Here is an 11,698-nt window from a genome sequence, read left to right as displayed (position 1 = left end):
GTTACAGGATAGTGCCAAACCTATATTATAGACCAATGATCTATAATAAAGAATATTCCTGTAAAGAAAAGTGAGTGTGTCGAATAGCTGTGTGCTTTCCAATAGTGAAACGAGCTTCGATGTTTTGCTATCGAACATTTTTGGACGCTAACCATAAGCAGGGGGTTCCTCCTGTACGCAATAATACACTGAATAATAACAACAACAACAACAACAATAATAATAATAATAATAGTAATAATAATAATAATAATACACCGAACTCGTTTTCGTTAACGGCGTGGAACGCTGCCTCCTCGCGCGTGACGTTTGTTTGACGTGAGAGGTGTGACGTAGGGAGTGGCTAACTTTGTTAGCTGGCTAGCCGACACGGTCCGGAGAATACGGAATACCCGAGACGTGGAGGGGGGGGTCTTTTTTCGTTTTGCTTGCTTAATCATACTCTTGATATTACTTGCTGGGTGTTGATGAAGGATACTTTATAAAAAGGTGAGAGTTGATGCAGGAGTTTATTTATTTTTAATGTTTTATAAACGACAATTAAGCGTCGTTGGGCTCGGTGATTTGGTAAGTAGCTGGCTAGGTTCGTTAGCTAAGGGTGTGTTTATGTTGTGGGAGGCGAGCTGGGGCGAGATGATCGCTGTCCTCAGCTGGGATCGGGGAGAATTCATTAGATGATCTTGTTTTTTTGCGGGTTTTAATTTTGATCTTCGTAACATTACGCATTTCACCGATTGTAAGAAGACTGTCAGCTGGTCAGTTAACCGTTAGCTAGCTAGAGAAGATTCGGCCTTCGTTAGCATTTAGTTTAGCTGAGTAATCTGTACAACTAGCCAGCTAGCTAGAGCGGCTAACTCGGTTTATTACACAAGATGGTAATGCTGTTATGTGTTAGTCATTGTCAAGTCGCAGAACTCAAGCTGCTCTATGGTTGATAATAAAGCTCGGTAGCTACAAAATAATGATGTATATTAGCTAGCTAGCCAGCTATGTATATAACAATAGAATCAAGGACAGCCGGTTTACATGACCATTTTCACCTGGATCAAACGATGCGCATGAGAAAGTGAACGAATTCTATACTAGGCCCGTTTCATTCACGACTTTTGAGACGTTCCGGTAAAGGCGAGCACAAGCATGTCTTCCGGTCTTTAATCACCTGAACCACTGCTCGTGATGACGTGTTTAATACCTATCAGCATGAACTATGAATAAATGTAACTTAATTTGTGAAATGTCTGTGGGGTTTGCTAGTTACGACTTATTAATGATCGGAATCCGCCATATATTTGGGTTGAATGCAGCGTTGACAAATGTCGGCGTTTACTGCTAGTCGTAGTATATTTTTTTCATGCTGTTAATTGCTGGCTTCCTTACATTTGTCTAGGTTTTATCTCTGTGCCATGTCTTTGGAGAGCACTTCAGACCTGGCCAACGAGAACACCTGTGTGCCACCCTCCCTGAGCCTCGACCTGCGCTGCACCCACAGGGCCTTTCTGGACTCTGATTTAGCACCAAAAGGGAAGGTTAAAGGCTTGTGTACCGCCTCCCCGAAGAGCCGCCGCATCTACGCCAGCACCACCCCTGCCCATCTCCTTAACGGCATGGGCGGCCTGGACGACGACGCATCCCAGCAGCACCGCGAGGAAGAGCGGGCCAGAAATCAAGAGAATGAGCAGGGTCATCCCGTGTCTGGGAGCCATGCCAAGTGGATGAAAGAAGGGCAGAACCAGCTGCGCAAAGTAGCTGAAAAGCAGCAGGACCTGAACAGGAATCCAGACCAGAACCTTAACCTGGTTGAAAATGAGAACGAGAGCCCGGACAGCAACCCAAACCAGAACTCCGTTCGTGGTGAGCCGGGGGATGATGTGGAGAATAATAAAATCCTGAAGGTGCTGTGCTCTGACTTTGTTAGGAACACCGCCGATGAGCCTCTCCTCATTGATACGTCTGAGGTCCCCAAAGGCAAAGGGCATGAGGAGGAGGAGGAGAAGGAAGAGGAGAACCTCCCTTCCAACTGTGGAGAGAAGGACACAGATTCGTCTGAGACACAGAGCAGCAGCGAGTTGAAAAAAGGCAGCGAATGCGGAGGCCAGACCCCATGCTTGCTGTTCAGCAAGAATGGGGCCAGTGATGAGGACTCCAGCTGTATGTCTCTGTCCCAGGGCAGTACAGCCAACAGCACCCCCGATGGAGACCCAGGTAGCTTTGCGCACATTACCATCATTTATGCTACTTTTACTCCTTTAACTATGCGAAGCTGTGATAATGTGTAAATTAGGCTGTCCGTGATGCTGGGCATGATTAAACAAGTTCAATTTCTCACATGCAGGAAGGATTTTTTTAAATTTGTGCCATTATGTCACCAGTTTGCTTGAACGTGAGTGTTCTTTTTCCTAAGGAGTAGCGCTTCAGACAAGCAATGTTGTGTTAAGGCCAGAGTGTTCTATGATGACCTCTGCGTCAATATCATTTCTAATTCCTCTGCGTTTTCTATCTTTATTGCCATCCGCACCAACACCTGGTGTGAATGTCAGAGTCCTACTGGGACCGCAGCGCGTTTGAGACAGACACAGACCTGCCGGCCGGTTGGATGCGGGTGCGGGACACCTCCGGCACCTATTACTGGCACATTCCCACGGGGACCACGCAGTGGGAGCCACCTTCTCCGTTGGAGGAGGGTGCAGCTCAAGAGAGACCATCCAGCACCTCTCCAGCCATTACTCCTTCTGAGGAACCACAGGTATGAGCAGCAGTTCATCTTCATTTTATTAATTTATTATAAACTTGTTATAAACCTGTTTTTTTGGTTTTGTTTTGTTTTTTTCCAAGTAAAGTTTGAAGTTATGCAAGCAGGAGCAAAATGTCAGAAATGTACAGTTGCAGTTTCTTCCATCTAGTGTATTTGAGCAAGTTAGGCATGTTTTGAAAGTTTGCCTTAGTATGTACTGAGAATGTAATTGTGTCTGTAAGGCTAATGTCTTTCAGCTACCTCTTGCACCTCATGCAATTGCTTTGAATCAATGCAACTTTCCTTTTCTCGTTTCTGATGTGTCTATAACAAGCATAAAATGTGTTTTTGTTTCTAATTTAGATCAAATGGAATGGTGTGTCCCGTCCAAACAGATTTAATGATGAACTGTGGAAGGTAGGTACAGTGATTCTTGTTTAAAGTTGCACACATTTTTTTGTATTGTTTAAACATGCAGCCATTTAAAGAAACTGGTGATCTCACTTCAAAATCTTGTGTCTTGCTGTTATTCCTGTGGCTTAGGAGGAGGAGGAGGATGTAACGTCTGATCAGAGTCTAAAGGAATTTGAGGGGGCTACACTGCGCTATGCCTCCATCAACCTTGGGTGGGCCTGATTTCATTGACTCATACAGAGATATAGCACAGTGGATGGCAAAATGCTTCTGCTATGTGATGAGCACTACCGCAGTCCAGTGTTTCCCAGTTGGAAACTCCACATAGTCCAAATTTCCGCTGTAGCTCAGATCCCGTCATACCTGAACCAACCGATCAGGAGCACTGAATGTCTGTTACCAGTGTGCTAGCTTTGTCTGTTTATGTACAGCTATTCCCAGTCAGAGGGAGAAGAGAAATCGAATTCGTACAGCACTGATTCAGAGGCAAAGGTATGGAGCTGGAAGTGGGTAGAACGGCCATCATAAATATATGGCCTGCGGTGCCGTTCATAACCTCGGGTCGTGTTTATGATTTCGCAGTGCTTTGCTGTGCGGTCTCTGGGCTGGGTGGAGATATCTGAAGAAGAGATGGCTCCCGGCAAGAGCAGCGTTGCTGTCAATAACTGCATCAGGCAGCTCTCCTACCATAAACACAACCTGCACGACACCGCTGGTATATGGGGAGAGGTGCGTGAGCTGGCACGCATGCACTCGCGCACGCGCGCCTGTGTGTTGGAACCAACCAGTGAAAATTGACGACGTTTTTGTTTGTGTTGTACAGGGTAAGGACATGCTGCTGGTGCTGGAGAATGAGATGCTGAACCTGATCGACCCCTTGGGGCAGACCCTGCTCCACTCCCAGCCTATCGTCAGCATTCGCGTGTGGGGCGTCGGCAGGGACAATGGCAGGTCAGTCCAACGGCCGAGCCCAGTGGTTCACGTTCGTCCATGAAATGCGAGCTTTCAGATCTTGTTTTGACTTTACCTGTTGTGTCCTGGAATGCTTTCAAGTATGCACGTTTATAGGGTCTTGTTTTGTTTTAAAACTCTGTATTTAAGGGTCTGATCGAATGCTAAGATTCAGCATTAGTGTTGCATTTTACTCATCAATTTGTTTATTGAATTAAAAAATTGAGATCTGCTATTCTTCAATTTCTTGCTTCTTACATGTTGGCTCCTTGCACTGTACCAGGACTAACCAGTTTTAAGTTGTGATGTTCAGCAAGTTTAGATGAAGCTACCAGGCATGACATGAGCTGAAAGGCTCAGCTCGTCTCTGCTGGCAAATGCTATAAAGCGACTGTGGACTTTACTGAAAGTCTTTAAGCGTATCCATGCAGGTATCCATGGTGATGTAGCCGAGCTGCCTGAATATCTGAAAAGATCTGTACCACTGAGCTTTTAAATTTGTGTAGTTTTGGCTTGCATTTCTCTTGTCCAATTTAAACAAGTGGTTTTCCTGGACACAAACGATTCTCGTTGACGTGTGTTCCGTTTGGTTCCGTTTTAAGTTCACTTGCATGTGCGCCCTCCTTTGTTTGCTGTTCAAACCTTGTTTGATTTCTCTCTCTGCTGCTTCATTCCGGGACTCAGGGAGAGGTAGCGTATTGCAATTACCGTGCACCATTTTCCATAAGTGTGGTTGTCATGGCAATATGTTACTGCAGCTGATTTTCACCTCACCAGCCTCACCACCCTCATTTTTATGACGTTTCCACTGCTGTAGGAAAGATGCCGTAGTTTTCATTTGTTAATAAATATGGTAAATAGAAATGTAAGTTTGAGTTTAAATTAAGAATGTATTTAAATTATTTCACTTCTTTATATAGTGTAAAATTGTCCCCATTTCATCATGCAAATTCCTACTCTTAATCTCATAGCCATCCACCGTCTTTCATCCTCTAAAATCAAATTTGTGGGCTTTTGTGTGTGTACATGCATGCAGTCATGAATGTTTGCTTCTCACCCCAGGGACTTTGCATACGTGGCCCGAGACAAGCTGACCCACGTTCTGAAGTGTCACGTGTTCCGGTGCGACACGCCTGCCAAGAACATTGCCACCAGCATGCATGACATCTGTTCCAAGGTAAGCATTTCTCTGCTATGGGATTAGAATTGACCCAAAGCCACTCTGTGTGAACTATAAATAATTCAGGTTTTTGTTTTGTTGTTGTTGTTTTGTTGTTTTTTTTCTAGTTTAGTTTTTTTAAGATGTATTTTTTGTGCAGTTCATGGCTTCCATTTTGTTTACCATTGTCATGGCATACTGATACTGTTGTAGAAATTAGGAGCACATGAGAAAGCCAAGTTAAACTTCAACGCATGGCTTATCGTTTTTGTATAGTGAGTTATTTCTCGTTATGAGAGTATGGAGTAATGTTTCTATCATTTATTATTGAAGTGGTGGGGTGTTTTAAAGGTCAGTAAGCATGTGCAATTGTCTATTACCTGTGACTAACTTTTCCTGGCCTCTTTCTGCAGATTATGGCCCAGAGGAAGTCCTCAAAGTCCAGTCTAAGCAGACTCAACATTGATCCTGCCAAACTAGTGGATATCCCATTCCAGGGTAATATCTTGCAGCTAATCAAAGTGGGCTTATTTAACTTCAATGCAGCACCAGTTATAAAACAATGAAGAACAATGATCAGTGTTTACATTTTCTTACCGTATGAGGAAACATTTACTCTGTATGGCTGAAGTAGATGTTCTGCAACCTCATTTTCTTATTATTTTTTTAACTGATGTGTGTATATATATATATATATTTTTTTTTAAGAGTTCCCAGCACCAAAGAATGAGCTGGTCCAACGCTTCCAGGTGCGTTACCTTGGTAATGTCCCAGTGGTGAAGCCAGTAGGTAAGAATTGCTTTTAAATTTTGGTCTCTGGTGGTGGTTCTGAACTCCTTGCTCTATGCATTTAGAAGGTGTGTTTGTGGAACTTGAATCGTATGCCAGTGCTTTCCTATTCAGCGGTTCTAGTTCAGGCCCTTGGTGTGGTGATTTGGTGGTGAAAAGTGAATCTGACTCAACCTCAAAGCTAACCTCCATTCCCCTTTATGAATACCTAAGTCTGATGCAACAAGTGAAAATTTAGTTTCAGTGCAGTGGTTTTGTTTCACTTATGATCTAAAAAGTCCTTCTCTTGCATCAAAGCAGAAGTGGGTCAAATGTAACTTTAGTCATGGATGTGTTTTTTGTTGTTGTCTTCTGTCAAAGCAAACACTATGGTGTGGACTGTCTAAAGCAGTTTGCACAGGTCCCTGTTCCAGCTTGAATACACAGTGTTCATCGGGGTTTTTTGACTGGTTTGAGTTACGAGACATTGTTTTTGCTGTGTGTGCGCTCCACGTAGGCATGGACATTGTTAATTCGGCCTTGGAGACTGCCCTTGGCTCCAAAGACAAGGAAGAATGGCCCCCCGTCACTGTGAACGTGGCCTCTGCTACTCTTACAGTCCTTGTTTCAGATGTAAGTGTAATGAAATACGCATACATGCATGGTCGCTGGTCATTTTCACAAAGCCATTACTAACAAATGAGCTATATGCCTGTTAAAACCATGTTGTAAAGTTTTTAAACAACAGATGATGTATAATGTAAAACGTACTTCAGCTCATTCGTGTGGGTGGGGTTTAGACCGAGGAGGTTCTGTCGGAGTGTCGCGTGCGGTTCCTGTCCTTCATGGGCGTGGGGAAAGATGTACACACGTTTGCGTTCATCATGGCGGAGGGCCCCGGGGACTTCATCTGCCACATGTTCTGGTGTGAGCCCAACGCTGCCAGCTTGAGTGAGGCCGTGCAGGCTGCCTGTATGGTGAGTGAACAGAGGAGTTGCCTGGACTGCATTTTATATCAGCCTCGCACAGCGCCTGGCTGTCCAACGTTAACGGCACAAATTAGAAAGTGGAATGTTTCAGTTTCAAACCCAACAAACCACTATCCCTAACCACTAAGATAAGATTTTCACATAGCAGTGATGGTGTGGCAAGTTAACAAATCAAACATAAATTTTATATTTATATTATATATTGCATTTTGGACATTGCAATATTAGAGTATTCTTCTTTGTTTCTGGCAGCATCTTAATACACATCAGAATATATATTACACTTCTGAATTTTATTAGCCAGAATTTAACATATATTGACTTGATTGGTTTTCATGCTGTACAGTACTGCAGTAATTGTAGTCTTGTGTTTGTGTTTCTAACTGCTCCTGTGTCTGGTCTCAGCTGAGGTATCAGAAGTGTCTGGACGCAAGGCCCCCCATCAGCAGCTCCTGCCTGCCTGGGCCCCCCGCGGACTCGGTGGCCCGCAGGGTTGGCTCCAGCGTTAAGAAGGGCATGCAGAGTCTGCTGGGCACCTTCAAGCGATCCGGAACCCAGACGCCCTGAAGGAGTCCCAGTCGACAGTCCCACCCTGAGTGCTGCTCCCCCCCTACCCCTATATCCCACACCCCACACCGTGTCCTCCACCTGCCTGTTGCCCCTCTGGGCTTCCAAACGGTGGGGCAAAACAGGCTTTCATTAAGTGTGGAACACACGTTTCACCTCTCCTGACCTGTTCACATGAGCTCAGGTTTGTGAGTGAGCATATGAGAGGGATGTGAGACGAAAACAAATTATAGTGCAAGTTTGTGACGCCACACCTGAAGCAAACCTATGAAATACCAAGTTCAAACTTTGTTCTGGAGTGATCGTGTTTTATTTCCCTTAACAACTATCATTAAGCAGTGTGCGTTCTGGGATTGCGTGTTTCACCTTTATCCACCATATACAGCAACTGTCACCTTTTTAAAACTGGACCAAAACCGATTGGTGTAATAACAAAAAATAAAAACATGACATTGTGTGCACATTTCAAGAATAACACTCAAATACGCATGCTGTGAAAAACTGAACGTTACTATAGTAAAAGCAAAGTTAGAGACTATATGTACTGTAACGTTGCTATTGACACACTTTTCCCCTCCTTTATGAGAACTGAGGAGACTTATGACACTGAGCAGAGATTTAAGGGGGGAATTGTTAGGTTTTCTTTAGTTCTGTGCATTTTTTAAAATTAAAGCTCAAGCTTTCAGGCGATCACGTTTTCCTTGTGGGGTAACTCATAGTGCAGTAACAAAGCAACCCCTGCACACCGTGCATTACTTTGACCGATTTAGGATGGTACAGAATTTGACTAGTCTGTAAATCGCTCTGTACCTGACTCATCAGATCACATGTTGATTTGACATCGTCAACTTTATACGAGTTGTTATTTACATGTTTTCATGGTTTTGACTGACTGGAATTATTTAAGCAGATTATTTATATTCTTTCCTGAAATAGCATTAATGTATCGTAGTCTTCCAAAAGGAATTGGCTCAGTAGAGAGCCCCTAGATATTTCACTAGCATGGGCATTAGTGATTTATAATATTTTTCTCAAATTATTATTTTTGTTCCTTTTAAATTTTAAGTTGTGTTCTCTGGAATGTTGGTGTCTTTACTTTTCCCTGCTTTGTGGGAATTCTGTTTTTGGACATGCGAGGTCTCACCACTATGTGGTTTTTGGCAAAGGAGAAATTTAATCTTTTCTCTAAATGCGGAACGTTGGGCCCTAAGGGGCTGAAGATTAGCCCAGTCCGAACATTCCCTGAGTTTGTGTAGGAATATGTATAAAAAACAAACCTCTGACAATGATGCCATCTGTAAGGGGTCCAGACATTTCAGTCTTCTGCAGATGTGATGCTGCACCGGTAGAGGGCGCACTCTGCTTTGTTGTTCTCTCTGGCATTGTACAATATTGGAAGGTCCATGGCTTAAACAGGTGTGATTGTTTGTTTGTGGTTTTGTTTCGTTGTTTTCTTTTTGCACGAGTCATTGTGTGAACAAAAAGAAAAGATGAGACATTTCTAAAACACTTCAAAAAAGCCATGTGAAAAAAGTCATTGACTTGTACATATATACTCAGCCTTTTCCCCTCCTCTTCACTGTAATATAGTGCACCGTTTCTTGCCTCGTCAGGTTATAAAAAAGAAACCTTAACAACCATTCACAAATATCATGCTCTGAAGTTATTCACTAAATGTTATTGTATATATTAACACTAATATAGTAAAAGTAGCAGAATGCACCCATATCCAGTAGCATATTACTTTGAACGCTAACTGCCAATTTGTGTTTATTCTAAAAGAGGCCCTATTTTGTGTTTACACTCCAGCTGGCATGTGGAGGAGCATTAGCAATTAGCTCAGCTGCTATCGTGAGGAAATGGAGACTTTGTCTAAAAAAGAAGCTGTTTCCTTTTTTTGTAATCACCTTGTCATGGAGTAATTCGCACTACAGTCGCTCTACTAAAACTGTGTATGTGATTGTGTCTCGCTGCATTTTGTGTATATAATGTAAGGGTCTTCATTCTGAATACGCTTTAGAGAACTAGAACTAAGTCACTTAATGTGATGGCTGGAAAAAAAAAACGACTGGTAACATGGAATAATATCTGTGTATTGTACCTTATTAAAGGAATTTAAATGTAAGGTGCTTGTGACTGATCCATTGCGGGGAAAATGATCATTTTCACTTAAGAATACTGAGGAACAAATAACTGGCAATGTGCACAAAGGTAACATCACCAGCCTATCTATAAACTTCATATTCCTCTATGCATAATAAAACCATCTGTGATTTGTATGGAAATGAATGTTATGGTAGGACATTTTCTTACACATATGCAGATATTATTCAAGTTTTAATGTGTCCTTAGACTGTAAGAATGCTTTTTAGTTCAACTAAAGGCTATGGTGCAAGAGAAATTGTTTCTCATTTTGTTTTTGCTTGTTTGGAATTACTTTCTTAAAATGTAAATTAGGTGTCATGTACTGTATATACATGTATATTAATATGTGTCACTGAGCAAAATAAAAAGTTAATGTCTGTTTTTTGTGTCTCTTTGCTTTGGTTGCTGATTAATTTGAAAATGCATATAAAATGTCAAATAAACAGTTCCCTTTTTGTGTTGCATGCTAGTAATAGTACAGAAACAAAAAATAAGTAACTAGTATTTTATTCATTGCATTTAGCTCAATATGCCAATAAACTACAAAAATGAAAACATCAGGAGGGGAAGTAGATCATTCTAAGCCGTCTTTAGTCCTGTTTCCAGGGCTATAGCCCCCAAATGCCCCCCTGTAATAATTAGGTGAAATCATCAATATTTCTCATATATTTTCTCCTTTAACTGTGCCATCGTGTCTGCAAATTTACAATATCTTGAGAAAGGGGCACTAGGACCTGTGAGAGGTGCTGCTGCCGTACGACAGCCCTCAAACCCGAATCACAGTTTGAGTATGAGAGGCCTGATGTTTGGGTGTTGACACTATTACGATCTGCGCTGCTTTGTTAAGATCTCACTTTGTGTCGTGCTGTGTGAGACAGAGGAGGCCAAAAAGTATACTTTGCACATAATTCATTAGATGAGGAGCCAAATTTGCCCCTAGAAATATCAAAATTATTTTTAAAACATGTCCAGAAGTGCAATTAAATAAATGGTAAAATGATATATTCACCACCAACAGTTTTGTCAATGTCATGACAAGGTAGTCACGTAAATGTAAATGTGGTACATATTTAATTGTTTGTTTCTTGCATTAAATTACTTAAATGCCAGAAAAGGAAACATATTTTTTCAATTATGTCTAAGATTAAATAAGCAAATAATGCATCCAAATATTTGATCTTATTCTTGGCTAAATATACAGGTTGATTATTTGATATCCAGTAGCAAAACAGTGGCGATTTGAGTGACAGTTACGACAGCTGTGTCAGGTGTTCTGCTGCTTTATCCCATGGTTTATCTATCTTCTAGTTCTGCCAAGAGTTGCACAAGCACACATCACTATTATGTCAGTTGTTTGTGTTTTTGTTCCTTTTTAAGCATGTTTATAAATGTATATATGCACAATTATTAGGCAAGAAGGTATTTTGATGTGCGATGTGTGTTTGTGTAATAGGGAGCGGGTGTCTTAAGGAGATCAACACCCTATATCAAGGTGTGCAGAATTAGTAGGTAGCTGCTTTCTTTTCCTCAGGCAAAATGGGTCAAAAAACAGATTTAGCTCTGAAAAGTAAAAAAAAAAAAAAAATGTAAAAAGATTTTCAGAGGGATGCAGCACAGAGGGATGATCACAGAACCATCAAACGTTTTGTTGCAACTAGTCAACGGGGTCGCAAGAGACGTGTTGAGAAAAAAAGATGCAAGTTGCTGAAGATTTGAGAAGAATTAAATGTAATGCGGCTAGGAACCCATTATCCTCCAGTGCTGTCATATTCCAGAACTACAACCTACCTGGAGTGCCCAGAAGTACAAAGTATTCAGTATTCAGAGACATGGCCAATGTAAGGAAGGTGAAACATCAAGACTAGGTCAATAAATATCTGAAGAGAGATTTTTCAGTGGTTTTATGGACTGATGAAATGAGTGACTCTTGATGGACCAGATGGACGGGCCCATGGCTGGATCAGTAATGGGCAC

General features: G+C 41.9%; 2 protein-coding genes across 4 annotated transcripts in view; both read left to right on the top strand.

The window, feature by feature from the left end:
- Positions 1-64, top strand: part of LOC113589023 (tyrosine-protein kinase csk-1-like) — an 8,240-nt gene extending 8,176 nt beyond the window's left edge. For both annotated transcript variants that reach the window (XR_014118766.1, XM_081702929.1), the window contains one exon: positions 1-64. This exon is cut by the window's left edge. The gene's annotated coding sequence lies outside the window, so the exon portion shown is untranslated.
- Positions 65-351: 287 nt separating this feature from the next.
- Positions 352-10,105, top strand: apbb1 (amyloid beta (A4) precursor protein-binding, family B, member 1 (Fe65)). Of its 2 annotated transcripts, none has more exons than XM_026995879.3 (14): positions 352-489; positions 1,388-2,202; positions 2,538-2,743; positions 3,095-3,148; positions 3,275-3,357; positions 3,577-3,637; positions 3,728-3,874; positions 3,969-4,096; positions 5,159-5,273; positions 5,669-5,753; positions 5,964-6,044; positions 6,541-6,656; positions 6,824-7,000; positions 7,418-10,105. In XM_026995879.3, the coding sequence occupies exons 2-14, from the start codon at positions 1,404-1,406 to the stop codon at positions 7,577-7,579; spliced, it is 2,214 nt and encodes a 737-aa protein (XP_026851680.2). In that variant the 5' UTR covers positions 352-489; positions 1,388-1,403; the 3' UTR covers positions 7,580-10,105. The 2 variants fall into 2 exon arrangements, with proteins under 2 accessions (XP_026851680.2, XP_081558710.1); XM_081702584.1 differs by having other exon boundaries at positions 358-567.
- The last annotated feature ends 1,593 nt before the right edge of the window (positions 10,106-11,698 follow it).

The sequence above is a fragment of the Electrophorus electricus genome, chromosome 19, assembly GCF_041902795.1.
Source record: "Electrophorus electricus isolate QZ-2024a chromosome 19, ASM4190279v1, whole genome shotgun sequence".
NCBI lineage: Eukaryota > Metazoa > Chordata > Actinopteri > Gymnotiformes > Gymnotidae > Electrophorus > Electrophorus electricus.
The sequence above is the reverse complement of the archived record's forward strand: the minus strand, read 5'-3'. Positions and strand labels throughout refer to the sequence as shown.

What these genes read in the sequence shown, in the direction of transcription:
- apbb1 (XM_026995879.3), top strand. Translation starts at nt 1,404, where the DNA reads ATGTCTTTGGAGAGCACTTCAGACCTGGCCAACGAGAACACCTGTGTG. An exon ending in GCACTGATTCAGAGGCAAAG is followed by an intron (nt 3,638 to 3,727) that starts GTATGGAGCTGG and finishes ATGATTTCGCAG; the next exon opens with TGCTTTGCTGTGCGGTCTCT. An exon ending in TGCATGACATCTGTTCCAAG is followed by an intron (nt 5,274 to 5,668) that starts GTAAGCATTTCT and finishes CTCTTTCTGCAG; the next exon opens with ATTATGGCCCAGAGGAAGTC.